General features: G+C 56.8%; 1 protein-coding gene across 1 annotated transcript; it reads left to right on the top strand.

Moving 5' to 3' along the window:
* The first annotated feature begins 99 nt into the window (after positions 1 to 99).
* RIBC2 (RIB43A domain with coiled-coils 2) lies at positions 100 to 12,942 on the top strand. Its single transcript, XM_090275311.1, has 7 exons — positions 100 to 367; positions 1,203 to 1,284; positions 3,074 to 3,418; positions 6,391 to 6,509; positions 9,780 to 10,007; positions 11,354 to 11,520; positions 12,545 to 12,942. The coding sequence occupies exons 1-7, from the start codon at positions 242 to 244 to the stop codon at positions 12,621 to 12,623; spliced, it is 1,146 nt and encodes a 381-aa protein (XP_090131437.1). The 5' UTR covers positions 100 to 241; the 3' UTR covers positions 12,624 to 12,942.
* The last annotated feature ends 11,714 nt before the right edge of the window (positions 12,943 to 24,656 follow it).

Below are 24,656 nucleotides of genomic sequence, written 5' to 3'. Positions count from 1 at the left end.
GGACATCTCGCGAGAGGAGCGCGAGAACACGCCTTAGCAACCGGTCTGTTTACGTTGCTGAGGAAACCCGATCTTGGCTGGCTCCACTCGGTGCGAAGAGGCTGCGCTGAAAGCGTCGGGAGCAGGTTCAGGCTGCAGCCGCCCACCTCCTAGGGAGCCAGCCTCGCTCCGACTGCCACTTGTCTTAGGGTTTTGTCTCCTCTTTATCTCGCGTGTTTTAAAACCGCTCCGAATTCCTTGTATGTTCCCAGCCGTGGAGGTAGTGCAGCCCAAGGACCTGGAACAGGACTTTGCTTTGGCCAAGAGGAGGCATGCGGAGCTGTGCAGGCAGAAACGGATCTTCAACGCCAGGAACAGGATCCTAGGGGTGAGACTCTGCCGGACATGGAAAGGGGCCGGGAGGGAATGTGGAGGGGCAGGTGGGGGGCGAGAGGCGGGGACGGGAGAGAAGAGGAGGTGAACCCCTCGAATGAGGCTTTTGATCTAGCACAGTTGCAAACGGCACGAGGCGTTTCCGGGGGAAACTAGCTCTATAGGTTGACTTTGCTGAGGATAAGAGAGACCTTAACAGAAAATTTATACTCCCTCTCATTTGCCAGACAGGCGGAAGGAGTCCTGCAGCGAGGGGCAGGGCTGGCCTGGAATTTGTGGCCAAAGAGAGACTAGAACAGGGCTCTCTTTCTCTCTCTCTCTCTCTCTCTCTCTCTCTCTCTCTCTCATCCAGATTTTCTACATTGCCAGCCGTTCCTTCCAGTCCATTCATTTGACAGAATTCCTATTTTGTGGCAAGCATGGGCTGGTGCCCGGGAGATGAGGAATAGGCAGTTCTTGACCTTCAAGGTTTATGGCCCCGTGGAGGAAGCAGACATTAAAATGGCCACATTAAAACGTAGGGAAAGAGAGGACCACAGACTGGGGATGGAAGAGGAAATCAGAGGGCTTCCCGGAGGTGGTGATGCCTAACCAGTGTTGTGAGGATGAGTATTTGCTGACTAAGGTAAGGGGGAAGGAGGCTCTGAGGAAAGTAAAGAGGACAGGTTGAAGAATCAACTGGAAGCAAAGGCTTTCAGGTATGAAAAGACTTGGTATGAACCTAAGACAATGCACTGACAGAGGAACAAGGATAAAAAGTTAAGTAGGATTGTTAATAATGGAATAAAGTCATCTGGCTCTGACTCCTCTCCCCTTGTTTTCCATTCCAGGGAGATGCAAAAGCCTGGGATGTTCAGGTTCACGACCATGAGATAAGAGAAGCAACTGAAAAAGCCAGACATGAAACATTTGGTGAGCGTTTCCTAAATGCCTATCTAGCGGTTTAGGGCTGGCGTTTTTCAACTCCCATCCTCATTTCTTCACATATGTAAAAACCTGTCTTCCTCCTTTCAAAATTTCACCATTCCTTGTGCTCAATTAACTTAATGTGTTCATTCTTCCTTTGTTAAAAGAAAAACAGCTATTCAATGTGAGTTCTAAGAAATATATTTTGAGGATAAATGTATGTTTCCCAAAACAAACAAGAACAACAACAAAAACAGGATAAGAAAAACCTTGAACACACACATTCTCTGCCAGAAAATGTAAGACCTTCTATCAGGGACAGCCTTTCACATGAGACAACACATGCAAACTCCCAGCTCACACCCCTGAGCTGGCTCAGAAGTAGGTGTAGTTCAAATAATAGTGTTCTAGCTCTTAGATAAAATTTTCAAATAGAATCCATTTTCCCACATCATGTGCAACAGCTTCAGCTTATTTTGTTAGAGCACTATAAAGGTTTTTAAAATAGAAAAAAACAGGGGGTCCCGTATTCTTACAAACCCTCTATATATACATACATAACAAATGTGGTTATTTTCTCCAGTTTACAAATAATAGAGAAAAGCAAAATTTTATATATAATGGGTAATCAATTAAATTTTAAAATATATATGAAAGATACGTTTAGAAAAGCAAAGGAAACATGCCAAAACGTTAGCGGTGGTAATGCTGTAGTGTTGAAATTATGAATGAAGTTTATTTTGTTCTTTAGACTGTTCTATATTTTCTAAATGTTTTATCTTTTTTAATTTTTAGTTTAAAAATAAGTCAAACATACAAAAATGATGTGGGAGGTACATACGTACCCACCACTAGATTAGATGCTAACATTATGCCAAATTGACTTTAGGTATATTTTAAGAATGCTTTTTGACGATATATGTATATTTCCCACCTCCTCATTTTCCGGTTCCTCCCTCTTCTGAGGTGTGCGCCATTCCCCTGCCTGTTTTTGTACTTACACCCTGAATGTATGGATCTATGACAAATAACTAGTTTTTTTGGTGTGTTTTAAAATTTTACATAAATGATATAATATTGTATCGATCCTTTGAAACTTAAACCCAATGCTGTATATTTAAATTTAATCAATGATATGCATATAGAATATCCGTTTTAGTTGTTTTCTGATATTTTGTTATATGAAATAAATACAGTGTCTTTTTCCATTCTTCCACTGATGGCTGATTTAGATTTTCCAGTTTTTAAAAATAATGGCAAACAACGCTGTAATGACTACCCATGCACTGTGCCCCTGTGTCCGTGACTGAGGGACGCGTAGAAGTCAGATTGTTAGGTCAGAGGGTATGCATGTGTTCCGTTTTATGGGATATTGGAAAATTGCTTTCCAAAGTTACAAGTGTCCCAAGTCCCACTCCCACAAGCCATGAGTGAGGAAGCTTGGTCCCCACGTCGGAATATGTGCTGTCGTTAGCATTTTTAACATTTTGCCAATTTATTGGATGTTTCTAACCATCGTGTAAGATTGATCACCTTTTCACAAGTATATTGGTTTTTCAGGTTTCTTTACTCACCTGTTCCTATCAATCCTTTGCCCATTTTTTGGTTAGGTTGTTTGCTTTTCCTAATTGATTTACAGGTGCACTTTCTACATTCAGGAGTCTGATCCTCACTGGTTAACTGACCTTTTTGGAGTGTTGTATTACTTTTAGAATCACTAAAAATTATTTAAGTGGAATCAAATTTATTCTTCCCTCTGAGTCTTAAGCTCATGACTGATCTCTGTCCCTTCTAGCTGCTGAAATGAGGCACAATGACAAAGTCGCATGCCTGTTGGAAGAACGGAAAAGAAGAGACAGGAAGAATCTCTGCAGAGCTATCGATGACTTCCGACAGAGCTTTCAGAAGCCGGAAAGTCGTCGCGAATTTGACCTGTCTGACCCCCGCGCCCTTCAGAAGGACCTTCCAGCCCGGCAGTCGGATAGTGATGTCCGGAACACAGTATCGGGAATGCAGAGGTTCATGGGAGAGGATTTAAACTTCCATGAGAGGAAGAAATTCCAGCAGGAGCAAAACAGAGAATGGTCCTTGCAACAGCAAAGGGAACGGAAGGATGCTCAGGCCAAGCAAAAATGTGCAGGTAATGAAGCAAGAAATGCACATTGATTTCAGGACTTTCTTTAACAAATCGACTCCTGTTTTGTTTCAAGTCCTTTTGATGTGCAGCTTTGGTCATGGAGGGAGAGAGACATCAGGACTTGTGTTTCAGGATTTGAACACCTCCATGTACACAGTCCTGCAGGAAACACTTCCTGAGCTTGTGGTCTGTCTGGGCTCTCGTGGTTGCTAGAGGCCGAGTAACTCGGGCTCAGTCCCTACCCTCAGGGTATTTACAGTTTGCTGGGAAGATGGAGGCAACTACAGGGACCGACCTATGTCAAGACGAGCCCAGTAAGGCACTGATCACCCCCACTCCTGGCCTTCCACCTCCGTCAGTGGGAACTCTGTTCTTCGAGGTGCCTGGGCTCCTACGCCAGGTCCTCTCAGCTCTTCGTTTCTCTCACATGCTACATCTAGTCCAACAGGAAGTCGTCCACATCTCAGCTGCCTTTCACCACCTCTGCCATTACCACCCTGCACCAAGTTAGCAATATCCCTCAGCTGGATTGTTGCAGTAGCCTCTGCTGGTCTCCCTGCTTCTGCCCTTGTCCCTTGCTGACCTCGTCTCTTCTCAGCCCAGCAGCCAGAATGATCCTGTTCAAGGTTAAGCTAGCTCCTTTGCTCAGAATCTTCCAACAGCTTCTTATTTCACTCAGTAAAAACCAAATTTACTTCAAGCGCCAACAAGGCCTCCAGTCTGACCGCATCCCCTACTGTGCTGCCCTCCATCCATCCCGTCCTCGCCACGCTGGTTCTTCGCTGTTGCTAGAATGTAACCGCGTCAGGCTCATCTCTGCCTCAGGACCTTTGCACCCACGGTCCCCTCCGCCTAGAAATGTACTTTCCCAGATATTTGCATGGTTGCCCCTTCTCCTTCTTCAAGTCTTTGCTAAAACATTGTCTTACCAGTGAGGTCTCCACTGACCACTGTTATGAGTTGTAACCCTTTACTCTCCCCACCCCTGCATCCTCTCTCCTTTTCCTTGCCTTGTTTTCCCCTAGCGGGGTGCAGTGCCGTACTGTGTGGTTATGTATTTGCCGTCCCTCTCCCCAGTACCGTCTCCCCAGCCCCGTGAACGCAGGAGATTTTGTCTGTTTTAGTCACTGCTCTGTAGGTAAATATTTGTTGAAACAATCACTCAGAGGGCTTTAAAAAGCTAGTCCATCTCCCAGGTGTTCTGCTTCCCCTCCTCCGGCCGCGCGCCCTTGTCTCAGCCGGGCACTTGGTCCTCGAGCTGCATCCTGGGCATCTCGCAGGGCGCCTCCCAAAGCCCTGGAAACTGGCCCTGCATTTCTCCCTGGCCTGCTCCCCTGAAGCACCCCCTCCCTCCATGGCACCTCCTTCCCTCAGTGAGGCCGGAACGCTGCGTGTGCTCCTTGACCCCCTCTCGTCTCCCGGCCATCCGCAGCTCCCATCCCTTCTTGCCTGCTGCGTGCATTTCGGACTCCCATCCCTACTGTCACCCCTGCGATGCAAGCTGCCACTTTGCTCACCCGCACGGACCACAGCGAGGGCTTTCTAGTTGCCTTCCAGGTCCTTTCTTGCTCCTCTCTGGTCTGCCCTCAGCACAGCAGAGTGCCACTTCCTGAATGACGTCAAGGTGAATAATGTCACCCTACTCCCTCCACCCCGGCTTAAAGCCCTCCAGTGGCTTCCCATTGCGTAGGGAATAAAGTGCAAAGTCTGCCATAGCCTTCAAGGCCCTGCACGCGGGGGCCTCTGCCCAGCCCTCTGACGTCGCCACATGCCCCCTGCCCCACTCGCTGTGTGCCAGCCACTCTGGCGTGCTTTTACTTCTGGGTCCTGACAAAATCTCCATTTTAGGACCTTTGCACCTGCTCTTCACCCAGCTTCCTGTGTCCTTCAGGACTAAGCCTAAAAAATCACCTCCTCCTAGAGGCCCTCTCACTCCCCACCCTCCAGCTGCCTTGCCCTCTGTCATGTGATCACCGTCTGTAGTAATGCGTCTGTTTCGGTGTGTGTTAGTTACCTGTCTCATCTGGGCGGTGAGTCCCAGGCGGGCCCACTCCATCCTGGGTCCCAATGGAGGGTGCGGCCGGCCCACGGGCAGCTCTCGACAGCTCTGTGTTCCACGAATGGACAGACTCACGAAAGGTGAGAGGTGAAGCTGAAGGTGAGCAGAGGCCAGAATTCACCGCCGAGGAGCTAGGTCTTTTTTTCCCCTTTTTGATTGGATTTATAGGGGTGGCGTTGGTTAATAAGATTATGTAGGTTCAGGTGTGCGATAACATCGTCTGTGTATTCGTCTTTGTGTTGGGAGACAGAGGAGACCCACAGGATCAAACGCCACAGGAAAAACCTTCTGATGACTGGCTTTTTTTTCCTTTTTTTTTTTTAAATGTAAAATCCCTGCAAAGTAAGAGTCGTCCTGCCACACAGGTGCGGGCAGAGGCTCAGAAAGGCTGAGTGGGAAGTAGGTCAGGGTAACCGAGCCAGGAAGCATCTCTGCTAGACTGGGAGACAGGCTGCGTCCACATCTTTACGTTACGGGTTTGGGTGCCTCACTTTTGGTCCCTTCTCCTCCTCATCGTCCTCCTCTTGGCAAAGTGCTACTGCCACTCTGGGATGTCTGTCCCCTTCCTCTGGGGAGCTCCATCCGGTTCCCGTGGCAGAGCTTCCTCTTTTCTGGGCTCCCACCATCCCTTCCTTGCCCATTGTGGGGATGTGGTGGCCTGAGAGGTCGGGGAGGCGGGGGGGCGGGGGGCAGGAGCCACTGCGGCGGGACACAGGACCACAGCGGCAGTGCTCCCTCTCTGTACCAGGCACCTGTCTGAGAGCTTGACTCGAATTAGCTCATTGAGGTCTCCCGGCAGCCTCTGAGGCACCCCCGGTCTGTAGGTGAAGGCGTGGTAAGAAGCGGGTGCATGATTGGGCAGCCTTGGGCGCTCTGGGCGGGCACCAAGGTCTGCTTGTGCGTGGCTTCCTTGCAGAGGACCTCTATGTGCAGACCCGGCTGCAGTTGAATGACACAGCCAAGCGCTCCCAGATGCTGGAAAGCAGCACCAGGAAGGCAGTCTGTGCAGCGGTGAAAGAATTCAACAGGAGCCAGGTATACCCCGGGCTGGGGGTGGGGCACGGGGCACAAGGACAGGCACCCAGCCACTTCCCCTGGGCGCCCTGGCTCAGCCCATTTACTGGGCCACATCACGAACCCAACCCCGAAGGGGCCCTGCGTCGGGGGAGGGGAGACGGGGCTCCCCAGGCACAGCAGCAAATGAGCTCCCAGCACCAGAGCTCTGACTCTGGGTGCGAACCCGAAAACTAGCCATGAGAGCTGGGGAGGGAGGGCCAGTTCGCCTCCCTAAACCTCAGGCTCTTCTCTAATGCGAGGACCGTGCCATCTACCCAGACAGGTACCAGCTAGCCCTGCCCGAGGCTCCTGCTCACCCAGTGCTGGGAGTGACTGTGATGATGATGCGCGCACACTCTGAGGGTCTCCTGACAGCCCCCTCCCCCCTAAACTACCCAACTCCTCACGACCGCTCCTCTCCCTGCCTGTCCATCCCACACTGACATGTTTCAAGTTCTCTGTTCCTTTTGGAAATTAGACTCCTTCCCCAGATTTTCTTTCCAAAGGCAGTTATATTTCCTGGGTGGGGTGGGAGTTTGGCCGGATTCAGTTATTGGATCAGCTGGTTGACCAGAATGACGGTCTGCAAAGTAGAGCAGGAAGGAGATACCAGAACTGTGCTTATGTGTATTCTTAACCTCATTTTAATTCCCATGTGTGTGCATGCATGCATGTGTACATGTTGTGAAGCACAAGCTATTGTCATGGTCTAATAGTACCACATTGTAAACTCTATTGGAGACACAAGCTCACATGTGTTCTGCTGATGGGGGCATGTGATCAGAGATCCTGGAGCGGCTGGCCCGGACCAGGGAGCACGTTGGTTTTCAGCAGCAGGGAGAGGTGTCAGGAGTGGTGGCCGAAGGGCAGACTGTGGAGGCACCTGGAGCCCAGGTCGCCCACCAGCTGGCTGCAAACAGTCTTGCAGATCGCCTACCCTTGTCCTTCCTTGTTCAGAGGATGCCCAGGAGGGGAGGTCCTTAACTCCAGGCCCCACGGCAAATTAGTGGCAGAATGGTCTTTTTTAAATGTAAATTTTAAAACGTTTTTCAATTGTAGTTGACATTCAGTATTACACTAGTCCCTCTCAATATCGCAGTTCACTTGTGGCCTCACTGTATCACGGGATTTTTAAAAATATTATATTTAGTTATCACAGATTTTTCGCTATATCGCGGGATTTTGCGGTGCTGTACAGTAAGTACTAAAATGAATGTAAGGTTCCTACTTCGAGGATTTTCACCTATTGCGGGAGGGTCTAGAACGTCATTCCCGCGATAAGTGAGGGATCACTGTATATTAGTACAGCTTAGTGGTTGGACATCTATGTAACTTAGGAAGTGATCCCCCCAGTCGAGCCTAGTGCAGAACCGGGCTCTTGATTCTTAGTCCATTACTGTCTGCCCATCCAGCCGTTCGTTTATTCCCTCGTTCACTTACCCCCGTGACAGGTGTTCATTGAGTCTTCCTGCTGGGCACTGGCATGTGTTTTACTAAAATGCGTTGCTGCACCCATCGAGTTATTTACTCATTCACGCAGTAACATTTTAAGTGAGCCCCGCGTAGTGCCGGCAGGTCCCGCCGCTCTTCGCGTGGACGCTGCGAGGCAGCACCTTCCGAACGCCCCCGTGCCGGGGAGAGCCAGCAGCTGTGTGGGGACTGTGGACAGGCGTCGGCCGTTAGCCTGGGACATTCATACAGGGGTCTAGATGACTGTCCCCAAAGGAGAATTCCAGGCCAGTCACTCAGACTCGGCAGGTGGAGGTACACGCTTGAGAGCCTCTGCTCATTGCATTGGAGAGGCGTGGCAACCGCGTGTCCCGGGCCCACGTGCCGGCGCCTGAGCCCAACTGCGCAGGCGCAAGAGCAGGCTGGCCTCCGACCCCAGGAACAGCCAGGTCCGTGCCTCGGTTTCATCGCCCGGAGAGCGCGGGTAGTGGAGACACCTGCCCGTGCCCCGCGGGACGAGAAACGCCTCCCAGATCTCAGGGGCTTGGAATACCGAGCTGACGTTCGTCACGCTCCGTGTCCTCCTCGGCTGGCCGAGGCGCTCTGCTCCTCTTCCTCACTCAAACCCAGGCCCCGGGACGGAGCGGCCACCAGCCGAGGACTCCGGCAGCCCAGCAGAGAAGGCGCGTGCCCGAAACCCCCAGCACCGCCACCGCCACGTCCTCCCAGGAGCGCCGCAGTCACCCCGGCCGCTGGCCACGCCTCTGAGCAGGCAGGCAGGCCCGTTGTGCCCTGCGCCCGGAAACCGCGCTGGCCGCTTCGGGTCACCACCTCTGCTGGGGGGGTGGTGGCGTTAAACCAGGCAACGCGCGTCACGTGCTGGGATGGAGGCACGTGGCCAGGACGCGCCCGTGGCAGCCGATATTTTTCATCCCAGCAACAGCTGCCCGTTCTCCTTAGTCACCATGTTCAACAACCCCACCGATTCAGTTGACAAGGAAACGGGCTAGCGGGGCACTGATTTCCTGGGGACACCCAGGCCCTAGTCGGATTTGCTTTGGCCAGTTCGCGTACTGGGCTTCCAAAGGCTGCAAGTCCCGCGTTTGAATCCGGCCTGTCCGGCTGCGAAGCGTGTGCGTATGCGGTGCCATGCCCAGCGGGCCGCCTCCCGAGCGCCCGCGTCCTGTCTGTCCGGGAACGCTGAGGAGCGGCTCTTAGTCCACCTCCCGACTTGGCAGAGAGACGGCCGCAGCCCAGAGGGGCAGGGGGCTGGCCCGGGTCACCCCGCCGGGCACTGCGCTCGTCGCCCTCACTTGAGCAGCGATTTGCATTCGTTGGTACTCCGGGCCGGTGGCCGGTGTGCCCCCGGAGCGCTGCGGTGACACTGGGCTTTCGCCTTTTGATCACCCCTGTTATGAATCGCTCTCTTGGGTGTTCTGCGTGGCCTGCATCCGTGTAAGGGTGACCAGGGCCACGGGGAGGGGCCCAGAGCCCTGCTCCAGGGCGAGGGAGGCCGGGCCCAGGCACGCAGCTCCCGGCTTTGGCAACAGGGGGCGGAGACCTGAAGCAACTCCGCGCACAGCCAGCAGGTGGCGATCCCCGCCGCCAGGCCCACGCGCCCAGCGCCCGCACAGGGCAGCCCGCGCCGTGCCTGCGGAGCCGCCCGCCCCCCACGCCGCCGGGTCCCCGGTGCCCTTTGGCGCGTTCTCCCTTCCAGCGCCCCCGGCGAGCTCGGCCGGCCTTTGCCTAAGTCGCCCTGGGATCGCTCGGAGCATCTTCCCTAATGTGCCCCCTGCCTAGGCTGTGGAGTCGGCGGAAAGGAGACGTCTAGAGAAAAGACAGGAGCAGGAGGACAACCTGGCCGAGATCGCGACCCTGCTGCGCGGGGACCTGCTCTCCGAGAACCCGCAGCAGGCCGCCAGCTCCTTCGGACCCCACCGCGTGGCCCCCGACCGCTGGAAGGGCATGGCCCAGGCGCAGCTGCTGCAGATCCGCCTGGCTCAGAAGCAGCAAGTGCAGGAGAAGCTGGTGCCTGCCCCACCCCCACGGCCCGCAGACCCGCTGCCGGCCCCCTCCTTCCCCCTGGCATCGGTCACGTGGGCCTAGGAGCTGCCCCCCCAGGGGCTCCCGTTCCAGTGGGGGAGATGACAGGGGCCGAGGCACCGGCTCACGTGTGATGTAGCTCGGGTGGTGAGCGCTGGGGAGGAGAGGAAGGCTGCGGGAAAGGGGATAGAGGGCGCCAGGGGACCGAGAAGTGATATTGCAGCGCAGACCCAAACGGGGGAGGGAGCGAGCCGTGCAGACATCCTGGGAAAGGCCAGGGCCCGGAGGCAGGACCGCTGACTGGACCTGTCCGGAGGATGAGGAGGAGCCTGGTGTCTGGACGCAGTGAGGCGCCAGAGGCGGCCGGTCCAGGACCTGGCAGGCCCGGGAAGACTGGCATTTTCTGTGACTGAGATGGGGACACTGGAGGGTGTGGAGCAGAGGATCCCTCTGGCTGCTGCATGGAGGGTGGGCTCCAGGGCGACGAGGGGGGAGAAGATAGATCCTGGGGGGCAGCGATTTTGACTGATGTTCAGTCTTTGTGCAAAGCTAAGACGACCGAAGAGCACAGAGGGGAGAAGCCCACATAAGTCTCACCACTCAGAACACTGCTCCCTGCACCCCACACACCCCCTCTTCCATGCGAGGAGGGAACCGGGGAGTTGAGGCCGACAAAGAATAGTTAGGTTGTCTTCTCTCAGTCCGGTCCAGGGTGTCCCCGTACTGTCTGTGTTCTTGACAAAATTGTCTGTGTCACAACTCAGGGGCCTGTGAGTGGCCTTGTTTTACAGGTGAGGAAACTGAGGTTCAGGTGGCAATGTCACTTGGCTGGTAGGTGGCAAAGCCAGGCACCAGCCTGCCTTTTGTTCCCTGGGTGAGGGCCTGGGTCCCTGGCAGCTGGCTGACTCACCCCTGCTCCTCTGGTGGGGGGAAGCCTGGCCCACGGAAGGGGAGGCGGGTGCCCCTCTTTAGGCCCGGCCCCTCCGCGTTTGCTCCCTTTTGTCGCGGGGAATGACAGCTGACAAAGGAGTAACTCGGGATGGCTGGTGGGACTGCCCACACTGAGGGGTCTGGAAGGCACTGAGCAAGGAGTGAGCTGAGATGCAGAAATTTACCCCCAAGATCATGAGCCTGTTGTCCCCAGTGGGGCTGTGACATCGGTACATTATAGAAGCGACCAGGTGACCCCCGCGCTTGGCCAGGGCAGCAGGGACTCCCCTGTGTCCCAGCATGGTGCTGCTCACCGACCAGAGTCTCAGTTTCCCCATTTGGGAGATAAGAGGCGGGCTCTTCTGTGGGGACAGGTGGGGACGAGTCACATCTCCTTTCAGAGGCTCCAGGAGGAAGAGCGCCAGCGAGACAGGGACTGGGACCAGCAGAGGGTTCAGAACGCCCACGCGGCTCTGCTGTTAGAGCGGCAGCAGCGGCGCCGGCAGCAGGACCTGCGCAGGGCCCTGGACAGCAGCAACCTCAGCCTGGCCAAGGAGCAGCTCTGGCAGTGAGTGCCCTGCGGGGGCCAGGCGGCGCTGGGGCGGCCAGGCGGAGGGGGTGGGGGCAGGGGGGCATGGGGGCTGGTGGTGGGGTGCTGACCAGCAGGGCCCGTGGGGCAGGCTCTGTGCTTTCCCTGCCCCCTGCCCGCCCCCCGAGTGTTTCCCACCCAAAGGGCCTCGGACCCTTGGCGTAAAGTCCACCCGAGGCCCCAGGGCAGCAGTGGTTTGGGCTGTGGCACAGCCTCCTGGTGGAGGTGCAGACAGAAAGGGGAGCAGGGCCCAGAGCGAAGGAGCCAGAAATCAAGGGCTTGGAAGCCACCGGTCCCACACAGGCCAGGCGATGGAGCTCCCACTGTGCCTGCGTCCCATAAACACCCCTTCCTGGGGGTGCGCACCTGGGCCTGGGGGACCCCAGCGGCTGAGATGCGGATGCTGGTGACAGTCCTCAGAGGGCACCGGAGTCCAGGGGCAGCCCCGCGTGGGCCTGAGGTGTGCAGGAGGGGTGCCTTCCCCAGCCTGAGTCTTCCTCGGTAGAGAAAGGCCCAGAGGGATTCAGGCTTCCACTGCAGGCAATGTCAAGAGCAGATCAGGAGGCGAGTGTGCCCCTGAGACCCACATTATTCATTTTCTTGTTTATCCGTCCATCGGGCTCGTGGCTTGAACTCAGAAGGGACCCACCTGCATTTTCACTAGTCAGACGTCCGACACCTGTCTACCAGTGGGTCTATTGTCACTTGGTCATTTTTGCTGGGGGCTAAAAGGAGCATTAAGAGGTGGTCTGACAGAAGTCAGGTGGGATGAGCAGATTCTTCACAGTCACACCTTTGGAGCTGTACTTCTTAAATGTCCCATTTCGCCAGTATGAGTCCCTAGTCTAGCTGCTCCGCAGGGAGGAAGTGACCCCCTCCACCGTGAGCCATGAGCCGTGGCCCGAATGCATCCTGGGAATACATTGATTTAAAAAAAAAAAATTGTAGACTACTTAGGAGGCCAGGCTTTTGCTGATTGCTTTTCTCCCTGTTTTATTATCAGGAGAAAACACATGAAGGAAGTCTATACAAACCAACCCACTGAAGATTATTTCACACAATTTAACACAGGAAGTCGGTAATGAAAAGGACGCTTCCTTCCTCCCTGAACTGTTTATGTATAAAACGCAGTAACCTTGAAGGGTCACATTTATTATTTTTTAAAGATTTTATTTATTTATTTTTAGAGAGAAGGGAAGGGAGGGAGAAAGAGAAGGAGAGAAACACCAATGTGTGGTTGCCTCTCGCATGCCCCCAGCTGGGGACCTGGCCCCCAACCCAGGCCTGTGCCCTGACTGGGAATTGAACTGGCGACCCTTTGGTTCACAGGCTGGCATTCAATCCAGTGAGCCACACCAGCCAGGGCAAAGGGTCATAGTTATTAAAAAAATATTCACACTATTTGGTCAAGAAGTGCCCTTTAGCTTTATTTTTCCACGGTGGAGAACACGTTTATTAAACTCTCCCATGTCTTTCCACGAGGAGCGCTCATTAGTTTCTGTTCAGTGCAGCCCAGAGGACGTCTCCAGACAGCTCCGGGTGCTGTGGACAGGGCTGGAGTGGCCAGGCCCCTGCCAAGGTTCCTTCTAGAGGCAGAGGGGGGCCTGAGTGTTCCTTAGGCTCCAGGTTCGGCTGCTGCCCTCGCTGACACTCACAAGCTTGAACGATGTGCAAGGCTCCGTTCTGTACGCTTCAGGTGGCATTCACTTGTCCCACCCCCACGGCAGCCGGGGTGGGTATTTTTATTACTCCCGTGCTCCAGGTGAGGAGCCCAGGACAGCCTTGTGAAGTGACCTGCCCGAGCTCACGCTATGCTGGTGGGCAGTGCTGCACCCGGGGTTGGACCTGGGAGTCTGATTCTCAGCCGCGCCACCCCCGTCCCTGCCTGGCTCCGGGGAACAGAGACCCTGAAAAGGGCGGCCTCAGCGATACACGGTTACCTCTTGTTCTTGTACAATTCCGAGATGAGCAGCACTGCCACAGTGCCTTGTGTCTCCGCCTGCGGTCCCCAGAATGCCCCTCAGCGGCCACCATCATGTCACACTGGGGCCAGCAGGGGGAGGTGAAGGGGCGGCCACAGGTTCCCTGCCTTTCAGACCTGGCGCGGAAAGTGTACGTGTCACCTCTGCTCACACCCCATTGGCAGATGGAGTCATGTGACCACAGCCCCCACAGTGGGGCCTGGGAAGTGGCCGGCTGCGCATGGGACTGGGCAGTAGCTCTACAGTGGTGTAAAAGGTGGAGAGCCACACGTTGGGGACAGCTAGCAGCTGCTAGTCTTGCAGAGAGACTTGGAGTTTGCAGGGGGTGGGGGAGGTGAAGGGAGGCGTTTTGCACTTGGGGGCGGGGGGGCGTCTACAGGAATGGGGTCTCCAGCTTTGAGCCCAGGATGCTGTATTCTGTTCAGTTACCTCTTTCTTGAGGGGCCATGTGCCCAGGACCGGCGACAGACAGCAGTTCTTGGTGGCAGTCTGTGGTTAGAGCCAGAAAGGCCCGTGCCGCCACTTAGCCGCCCACTCCGCCCCCCGTCTGAACACAGCTCCTTCCCGTGCCCAAGCCCCGTGGCTGGCTGATGTTAACCCGAGCCTGAGAATTGGCAGGTTCCCGGGTGGATCAGCTGGGGCCAGACTCCAGCCGCAGAAACGCAGGCACTGGGGTGCGCGGGAGAAGTGTCGGGGTCGTCATCTGCTGTGGTTGGCATGGGGAGGGGCTGGAGGCCACTCGGGGTGGAGCGGCAGGGGAGCCCTGCAGCCATTGCCGGAGACGCAGGCGGGGCCAGGTGCAGCAGGCCCAGGACTGACCAGAGAGCTCGGCAGCAGCCCCGGGCCAGGGAGTAACGGCGGGTGTGCGTGTTTCAGAAAGGTAAAGGCTCGAGAGAGGCCCCCTTTGAGGCAGACTTCACTGCCTCCCTCCCAGTCAGGCTCACCCCGGCTCCCAGAAGGAAAGCGTCTGGGCAGATGACCAGCTGTGGACACGGTTCACACCCAGAGTTAACCTAGTAACGGCCCCACCCCAGCTGGGGTGGGCTAGGGACCTCGACGTTATGCCGGGGAGTGGGGAGCGGGCAGGTGGATTCCTCAACACCTGATGTGTGTGGGCCTGGAGCAGTGAGCAGCCGAGGAGCAGGGGACAGCGGGGGAGGGCTCTCACCACGCGGGGTGCCCGCCGAGTGGGTTCCTGCCACCTTTGGGCAGCCACGTAGCTCCATGGGCCCACTCTGACATACACTTCCCCTGCAGGGCAGGAGACATCCACATCCAGCCATTACAGCCGCGCTTCCCACAAATGACACCATCGCCGCTGCTGCCAACAGTCCCCGATTTCCCTGCTCCTTGAGCAGGGGTGGCCTATTCCTGGAGTGATTGGCAGCAACGAGGACCCTCCCTTTGAGGAGGCAGGTTGTGGGTGTATCGGTTTCCTGGGGCTGCTGAAACAGCGCCACAAACTAGGGGGCTTGACCGACAGAAATCTATAGCCGCTCACAGTCTGGAGGCCGGAATATCAAGGCATGGGCATGGCCGGTTCCTTCTGAGAGCTCTGGAGGACGCTGTTCCAGGCCTGTCCCCCGGCTTCTGGTCATTGGCTGGCGACCTTCGGTGGTCCCTGGCTCGTAGACTCATCGCCCTGACCCCCGCCTGCATCTATGTGTGGTGTCTCCCTGTGTGTGCGTCTGTTCAAATTTCACCTTTTTATAAGGGACACCAGTCCTATTACATAAGGAGTCACCTTAGTGGCACGCACACAATGACCATATTTCCCAATAGGGTCCGTCTGCGGTACTGGAGGTTAGGATGTGGACATATTTTGGGGAGACTATTCAACTCATTACGGGGGGAATGCAGAGGGGCCCCTGGTCCCTTTGCCTCCCAGATAATCCCATTAGGAACACAGGCCCCCGGCTGAACAAGCCCCCTCTGGGAAGGGCAGGTGGTGGACAGTGACGGCCTGTACAGACCCTTGATCCTCCTGCGTCAGGGCAGGGACAGGGCAGGGACACGAGGCAGGAGGCGGCCTCCGCTCATTCAGGGCAGGTTGCTCTTCAGTCCCGGTGCTTTGCTGGGATCTCCCACCGTCTGGCAGGAGACACCGATACATGCGCAGATCCAGAAGCCTGGACTCGTAGGGCCAACACGGAGAGGCGGCTTGAACTTGAGTTGTAAAAAATACTCCGAAAGGACAGCGTGAAGACTGCACGCGTTCCGGCCGTAAGGGCGCCGTCTGCTGGTGGCCGGCGGCACAGCACGTGCCCCGAGAACAAGACCGCCGCCCCCAGGCCCAGCGCCCGGCGGCGGGGCCCGCGGGACGAGCCTGGGGAGTCAGCGCTGGCGGGGAGGCAGAGCCCGCGTCCCGGCGTGGAGCCCGGCCCGCCAGTCTCCCGTGAGCCGCCGGTCACGGTGTCACACACAGACGCACACACCCCGGGGGCTTTGATTCGTTTTGTTCTGTTTCACGTTCCTTGCACAACATTTTATTACAACAAATTTCAAACATAAAGAAAAACAGAAATAAGTGTACAGTCTATATCCATAGACCCACTACCTGGACTCTACAATTAATATTTGCTTCATTACCAATCTCCGCCCAGACTGCTTTTTTAAAATTCCAGTTACCGCATAAGCTGCTTACAAAGGAGGCGCCTGAAACACAGCGACACGGAAGATGCGGTTGCTGTTCGCCCTCGTTTCCCAGGCGCGGAGGCTGAGGCGGAGGGGCTCCCGGCTTGCCCGGGGTCGCACAGCCGGTCACGAGGGAGCTGGTTTCCAGGCAGATAACCCGAGCCCAAAGCCGCGCTCCTCCCCGCCACCCCCTCCAGGGAGCCCCGGCACCCTCCCTACCCGCCAGCCGCATTGCAGGAATCAGAAACCATAATCGGAAACACGGGGGCTGCCCTGGCCGGTGTGGCTCCGGTGGCTGGAGGACTGTCCCGTAACCCAAAAGGTCGTGGGTGTGATCACCGGTCAGGGCACCTGCCTGGGCCGTGCAAGGGCGACGGATCGGTGTTTCTCTCCCACAGCAATGTTTCTCTCCCCACCCCCCCTAAAATCCATAAGCATAAGCATGTCCTTGGGTGAGGATGAAAAAGAAAATAGAAAGAAAAGAAAACATTGTACCTGACCCAAAAGTGTACACAATGCAATTCTATGTCTGTGAAATTCTAGAATTAGCCAAACTAGGCTATCAGTGTTTGCTGGGACAGGATGGTGGGTGTTGATGGCGAGGGAGCGTGAGGTAACGCTGATGGACCGACAGGAATGTACATATGAAACCCAGAGGCGCTCCCACCCCACCCCACCCCTGCTCAGACGGCCAAGGCCGAGGCCCCAACACCTGCAACCAGACGGTGCCCCGCTCGGCCACGGTGCGCCTGTGCCCTCGTCCACCAGCAGGGGGCACGTCTGCTTCACAAGCACCCGCCTCTGCAAGGCTCCGCAGGCCCTGGCATCCCGGTAGCACGTGTGCCTCTGGTCCCTCTCGGCGGGGGACAGGGGAGGCTGGTGTGGAGGCTGTTACCCCGCTGTGACAGCCCCCTCAGAGTCCTCACGCAGTGGGGTAGCTGGTCCCCACGTTCTCTCGTGCTCATGGGTGGGAACCTGGGGTGAGGTGGGGAGAATGGAGCAGAGCCTCCCGAGTGCATTTTCCAAAAGTGGAATCTTCTCGATCATCTGTACTCTGTCCCATTACATTAAGAAAATGCTGGAAAGAAGCGGGAGGAAGCCCAGTGGGAGCAGGACTCTGAGGACCCCCCACCCAGCAAAGGCCCCGGCGTGTCCACCCCACCTACCCTGCACCCCGCTTTGTCCAACCTGTCCCCAGGGCCAGGCTGCTCTACCTTGGAACCTGGCCACCCCTCCGCCCAGAGCTGGCAAAGTCAGTTCCGCCCACGCTTCCTTACCTTTTGGCAGACGAAGGCCGAGCCTGTCCCAGCCCCGGCTACGGCCCCAGAGTGGACACGGACAGGCATGCGGGCAGATGGATCGCCGGCGGGTCAGCGAGTCTTTCCTTTTTATCAGAATTTCCAGGAAGCGTTCCAACCACACTTGCTCTAAAAGTGCCGACCCCAGCTCCGTCATCCACAATTGTTGGGGACCAAATAGTCCAAAGCCCATGGGAGAAAGATTGGCTGGGGCCACCTCCTCCAATGCAACCAATCATCTCTAAAGTTCCCACAAAGGCACCTTTGCTGACTGGTTGTCCCGTTGGACCTCACAGAGCCTGAGGACAGGACTGACGGCCATCTGGGGCCTTCCTGGGATAAGCTGCGGCCAGCCAGCCACCACTAAGTCTCTCACTCAAGGTCACACTGTCCTTGGCTTGCTCATCTTGTAAATGGCCCAGAATGGCTTTTCAGCTCCAGGCCCACCACTGACTGGCCAGTCTCCATGGCCAGGGAGTCTGATTAGATCAGGTCATTCTTGAGCACGGGCAGTCCGTAGGTCAAAGCCCGTCCTTGCGCACCTCTGCTGTGGCCGAGGGAGGAAGACAGGCTTCCCTGACCTTGACACAGACCCTCGAGGCAAGCAAGCCCGGAAGAGGGACAGAACCGGATGCCTACCCCTTTCGTGTGGCCACGTGCATGTGAATGGTGTGGGAGATGTGGGAAGGAAGGCCTCGGAGTTTGGGTCTGGGCTTCCTTTGCATGGAATTAGCTGCGCACGGTCCAATCTCCTTTGCCTCCTCTCCAGGGTCCCCGAGCCATGCCTGGTGTAGCCTCCATTTCCCCGAGGTCTGGGAGGACCCTGGAGGTTCCCGGGGCCGAGACTGTCAGGGACCTGCTGGAGACCCGCTGGCATTGGGGTAGCATGTGTGCCTCTGGTCCCTCTCAGCGGCTGGTGTGGAGGCTGTTATCCTGCTGTGCTGCTTGGGGCCTGTGGGGTCCTCACATGGGATGGGGGCTGGGCCTGCAGGGGGAGACAGGGGTCCAGGCCTGTGGGAGGACAAGGGGACACTGGCATCATCTGGGACCCAGGCTCAGCCTCCATCCCCTCACGCGGCTTCAGACAGGAGGCTTACCTCTGTGAGGCTCGGTTTCCCCAGCACAATGGGGTCATGACACTGAACTATCTCTCAGGGTTACTGAAAGGGCTCGGAGAAGCACTCAGGGATGGGGGTTGGGGGGCAGTGGGGGGCTGAGTGGGCGTGGCCACATCCCCCAGGCTCAGACCCTGCTCTGCCTCTCGCTAGCTGGGAGTCCTTGGAAGACTAACTGAGGTCTCCCAAGGCTGCTTTTCCACGTCTATAAAATGGGGATAATGAGTATGTTATCATTCCAGAATTATGAGAACTAAACGAGATAATTTGTTAAAGTGCTTGCCATAGAAGATAATCTTCATAAACCTTAGCTATTAATATGTAAAAAAAAAAAAACAAAAACAAAAAAAACCCCACTTGGGGATATCCTTGAGTCCTGAGTGGAGAACACTATACCAGTAATGTGATTTGAAAGGGCTCCAAACCACTAACATAAACTCTGACCAAGGGAAGGATAAAGTTCTCCATTAAAGTTCAAAACGTTGTATAAATATTTTTCCATTTCTGCCTCACAGAAGCCCCCTTTCTCTGTAATAAGCCTTGGAACCTTGGGAAGGAAATGTCAAATGAGAAAACCTGATGTGTCCTGACTCATGACACGCAGCTGCTTTCCTTGGTGAGGGCCATCTGTGCTGCGGGTCGTGTGCTGGGCCTGGGGTCCTTGGGGTGGGGATGCCCAGGTCTTTGAACCCAGGGAGTTCAGCATCAGAAGACCCAGGGCCCATCGGATGAAAAGTTCAGATGAAACGGACGGAGGGCTGGCTCCCCACCCAGACGCGCACTGGGAAATGGATCTCTAGAGGCGGATCCGGCAACCATTTCTTGGAATCGTAAAAGTCTGAGGGTTGCTGCAATCCTTCAGATTATCTTGCTTTCTTTATCCAGGGAAGCCAAGATGTTAATGCAGCATCTGGGTGAGTATCGTTTGATAATAAGAACCAAATGTTGTTGGTGGAAATGACTGGAAATGACGCTTCAGATGAGAATGTGGGGTTTTGGATCGCCTCTCGGAAGGCAGTGCTGGGAACAAACACAGAAGACGTTTTGCCTATAAATCTCCCCGGGATGTTGCAACACTCGCTCTCCCGCCTCCTCCTCTCTGCAGGCGCCGGGAGGCCAGGCCGGGGCGGCCCGGGGCGGGCGCCTGCCCGCTGGCAGCAGCTCTCCCGCAGCCCAGTGAGCCTGTCCGCCCCCGGCTCTTCTCCGAGCGCCTTCTCTCCCTGCTGCGAGGACTCTCCACCTGGGCGGCCCCCGGGCATCTCCAACTCAACGCGTCCAAACTGAACGCGCAGTTCCCCCCCGACCTGCCCTTCTTCCTGCGAATTCCGCATGGACGGAAGGCCCCGCCCCCCTGGTCCTGGGCCGGAGACCTGGGAGTCATTCCGATCTCCCCCCGCCCCCCACATCGACCAAGTGCTGGCCCTTCTCTCTCTAACTTGGTTCCCACGGCCCTCTCCCCCCAGCCCCTGTCCTGGTTTGGGGTCTTCCTCCAGAGTCTGGTCCATCGCAGCAGCCCCTCGCACCCTCTCCGGCAGCCTGCTCCCCACCCCGCCAGCCCAAGTGATCTTTGGCTGTGGCCCTTTTGGGGAACTGAATTGGAACGCAAATCTGTCAGTTTCTCCACTTGAACCCCACCTTCCAAGAGAAATGCAAATGACAGCAGTATCAACTCTTAATCTAGGATTTAGTACAATGGGGGACCCCCAGGAACTACCCTGACACCAGGCCACTCTGGGGGAGACTCTGCCCCTCCCTGTTGTCCACCCCATTCTGGCAACGGAACTGAGGGTCTGGTGGCTGGACCCAGGCACATGTGCCAGGCGAGGCCCGAGATGTGGAGGTGACGCGGCCGCAGTCCTGCTGAAGGGGCTCTCAGGGTGGGCAGTTAGTAATGACTGAAAGGCAAGTGTCCAGAAGGAGGGGCCAGAGAGGGCCAGGGTCAGCTTGAGAAGAACCTTGAGCCTTGAGGAGGCCACAGGATGATGAGCGGGTGCCCATGGGCGGGGGGCCGTGGGCAGAGCATTAGCAGGACAGAGGATGAGCTGGGCTAGTCCCCTGAGGCGGCCCACACACTCTCCCACTCCCCATTTCCAAAACTTGGCAGCCTTTTGCTTCGGCTTTGTGTTTGGGAATCATGACCAGGGAACAGAGACCACCCTGGGCCCCACACCCCTCGCCCAGGGCAGCTGCTCGGGCGGGGCCCGCCTCCCCACGGCGCTGGGAGGACCGCCCAGGGCAGCCACACGGGGCTCTGATGATGAACAGATCTGCATACATTTGCTCCGGTTCCCTTTGTTCTTAGAAGGCAGCCAGGAAATAAATATTTGCTGGGTGAATGCATACTCCCCATTTCCCTGAAATGGCTCCCCACCAGTGAGCCCTGAGGCCCCGACAGGGCTGAGCTAACCAGCGCCGAGCTCCGCGGGTTTTGTCAGCCTGGCATCGGCTCTGGGACAATCCTAACAGCCAGGGCTCCCTGCGTCCCTACTTCGTGCCAACCTGACAACAACCCCGCAAGCCCCTCACTGTGTTGCACCCTCTCGTGGGCGCGAAATGGAGGCTCCGTTCAGCCACGTGAACGGAGGAGCCGGGCTGTCTCGCTGCAGAAGGAGGTGCGGGGACGGCTTGTGCCGCCCTCCCCGCAGCGCGGGCCCCTGCACGCGCGCGCACGTGTTCCCTCTCCCGTGCTGCAGGGCCCAGGCCTGAGCCCCTACCCCCGCCCCGCCCAGCTGGGGAGCAGCCGGAGCCCGGGACAAGGCCAGGACAACGCTGGCCGGACGCCAGGGGGGCACCATTTACCCAGACCCCACACAGCGTCCCACCGGCCACCAGCTCCTGCCCCCACCAACCCTGCCCTCCCCACCGAAGGCCCGTGGGCAGCTGTGAACTGATAGCTGGGAGGGCGAGGCCTCACTCTCCGCTCCTTTACTTTCCACGGAGCCCCCTCCCCGCTCCAAACGCCGACACACTTGCGGCTCCCACTGCGTGGTCAGCCTTTTGCCGAGCACCCACGAAACGCTCCAGCGTTTCAGCGAACTCGTGATAAATGAGGTGCCGGTCTCGTTTGGGAAGGCAGGCGCGGGCCCTGGGCACCGGTGGGTCCTCAGGGGGGCCCGCGGGCCGCGCCCCACGCGGAGGAGGCGGCCGCGCGCCAGCCCCGCGGCGGAGGGGCCTGGGGGGCGGGGCGCGCCTAATTGGATCTGCATGGGGCTGCGATGCTTTGTGTCGGGATCAGGGGGAAGGAATGCGGAGGGAGGCGCGCTCTCCGACCACGTGGCCGGCTCCCTGCGGGCGGACGCCCCGCTAACCTGTTCCCAATTAGGCGCTCGCGGGGCCTCCGGGCCCCGGTTCATCTGCGAAGCGCGCTCGCACCAGATTCTGCCTCTTCCTTTGTGGGGCCCTTCTCCCTTTTCCCTTTTAAAATACGTGCAGGCGGAAGGCCTGACCCGTGTGGCCCAGAGGGCTGCGCTCCTCCCGCAAAGCAAACGGTCCCCAGGGCCCCTGCCCTGGATTCCCGGTCAGGGCACATGCGGGCTGCCCGTCCTGTCCCTGGATGGGGTGCCCAGAGGGGCAACCCGTCCATGTTTCTCTCCCTCCCTTTCTCCCTCCCATTCCCTCCCATTCCCTCTCGAAAGAAAGAGAGAGAGTGGGGAGGGAGAGAGAAAGAAAGAAAGAAAAGAAGAAAGAAAGGAAGAAAAATGTTTTAAAATGCAGACTAAAAATATCCCTTGAAGGTGAGAAAAGGCAAAATGTGCAGTCAGGCCGCTGTTCCGGATTTTATGGGAAGGGTTGGAAAATTGTTAAGCCTTGTCCCCCGCCCCCTGACGGTGCCCAGTGTCTGGATGTTACGTGGATGACACTCCCTCAGTTAGCCGGACGCTTCCAGACGCTTCCAGATGTTTCCAGAGCTTAGAAACTTTGAAGAAGCAGTATTTTCTTCCCGGGCTTGGGCACCATTTTTGCCATCTACAAAAATACACTTTGCTATTTTTAGGTAGTCCTATTCACAGGACTCTTTTTTCCTTGAGAATGTTTCTGAGTTTGTTTTTGTCATTTAATACTTTTCCTACCACCTGGGGAAATCATCAAGCCCTCTCCTTCCTGAATCAACTTTTCCTGCTGCTCGTTAATTAAAACAAACCTCTGGTCAGATGACGCCCTCCTAACGCATCTGCGGTGGTGGTGTCGTGGAAAGGACTGGGGGTGCGCAGCTCCCCCGGCGGAGCAGCCGTGACAGGCGTCTCGGGGGCGTCTGTTCTGTGCCATCTAGTGACCCCGCCGGCCGCTCCCTTCGAGCTCCTGCTACCATGTGTTGTGAGTGCTGTTATCACCGCCTCGAATTCTAGATGAGGAGGTACAGCCCGGGGGCCTGGGGACACCGAGCTCTGAATGCAGGCTCCTTAGAGCTGCAGGAGACAGCTCCGAGTCGGGTCGTTCTCTCCTGACATTCTGTGCGTTTCATATGAGCGCGGATCTCCACGGGGTATATCGCCGCTCCCGGAAGTGCGCTCCACTGAAGAAGCTTGACCAGGGGGCACGAGGGGTGGACCTTCCTCCTAATGTGTCCCCACCACCCCGGCCAACACCACGCTGTGAAAAGTCAGCATACCTTCCAGCCCTCGTCCCCACATGGAGGCGACAATGAGTCCCCTTCACTATTCCTGGGACCCCAGGACTTGGATTAAACAAGCCCCCCAGCCCCCTCTCCCAGTGGAGGGCTTGGCAAACGGAAACCAGCTTCTGTTCTCCGGATGGGCTTGGCACCTCAGCCAGGCACAGGGCGTGGCCACGGTGGGCAGTACCACGGCCACCTTGCCTGTGTGCGGTACATGGCTTCACGCTGGGCAGCCCGCCTGCCCTCCGCGGGGAGGCTGCCAACCACAGACGCATGGCCACGGTTTCCAGGGCCGGCCGTTTAGCGCCAGGGCCTGCCAGGTGATACCAGTGACAGTGTGATGACACAGGTCTCGTTGATGGAGCACCTGCTGTGCGCCAGGCCCTATCCTAGGCACTTGCAGCTGCTGAATTCCCTTCACCTGCACCACAGCCCCAGGAGGAGGCTCCCTTATGATCCCTGTTTTACAGCTGGGGAGACTGGGGTTATCGTTTGAGAATACGGGGACGGTGGGGCCAAGCTTCTTTTAAAAACACAAATCGGACGCCATCACGCTGCTCCGCCTTCGGGATGTCCCTCCGTAAAACATCAGAACAGCGGGGTGTGACCCCCAGCGCCCTCTGAGGTCAGGCTCCTGCCTGCTGCTCCAGCTAGTCTCATCTGGTTGTAGCCCTGGGCATCGGCACAGGCTGCCTGTCCCCTTGGACTGTCCTTCCCAACCCAGCCTGCCTGGCAAGTACCTGTTCATCATCTCTGGAGACTTTCTTGACCATCCGTGGTTCCTGCCACCTACGCCTGTCATGGGACACCTTGCAGCTCCTCTACGTCCACCGTCCACCTCCTGCAGTGGGACCTGGTGTTCGCCATCCTCTGTGCAGGGTCTGGCAACGAGCGTTTGGGAAGAGCTCCGTCCCCTGCCCTCTCCCCGACTGGCCTCGTCTCCTGGCTCCGCTCCCTCGCCCGGTTCCCACGCCACACCAGGTTAGGCTCCCACTGGTGGTTCAGTCTCGGAACTTCATGTTTGCTAAGACTAAAATAGCATTTTTGGGGTGTGATGGTGGCAAGCTTTTGGAGACAGAAACTCGCCTGTCCTTTTCTCACGTCTGTTGGGTGTCCCTGGTGTGCTGCTGTCACGGGTGTGCGTGAAATGACCCTGCAGAGGCCTGGGGGAAAGCCTGCGGGCAGTTAAACCGAATGGACATTCCATTCATAAAAAAACAAAAACCAAAAAGCAAAAAGCCACCCAGAGGCCACAGTCTTGGCAAAGCAGCCCAGGGCACGCCCGGGGTGAGGGCGGGGTGTCTGTGAACAGCACGTTCAGGCTCATGGAGGCAGCGTTGTGTTAGTCCGGGGAGAGCTCTTCTCGAGTCTAGAGGAGCCATGGTAGGGCCCTCATACCCTCCCAAACCCTTTGCTCTGAACTTGCAGCTTCGTTGTCTTGCGCGGCTTCAAAACGCGTCAGCTGGGTCTC

Source organism: Furipterus horrens, unplaced genomic scaffold (assembly GCF_987537825.1).
Source record: "Furipterus horrens unplaced genomic scaffold, mFurHor1.1.pri manual_scaffold_4, whole genome shotgun sequence".
NCBI classification, from domain to species: Eukaryota; Metazoa; Chordata; class Mammalia; order Chiroptera; family Furipteridae; genus Furipterus; species Furipterus horrens.
This window is presented reverse-complemented; position numbering and strand designations above follow the sequence as displayed.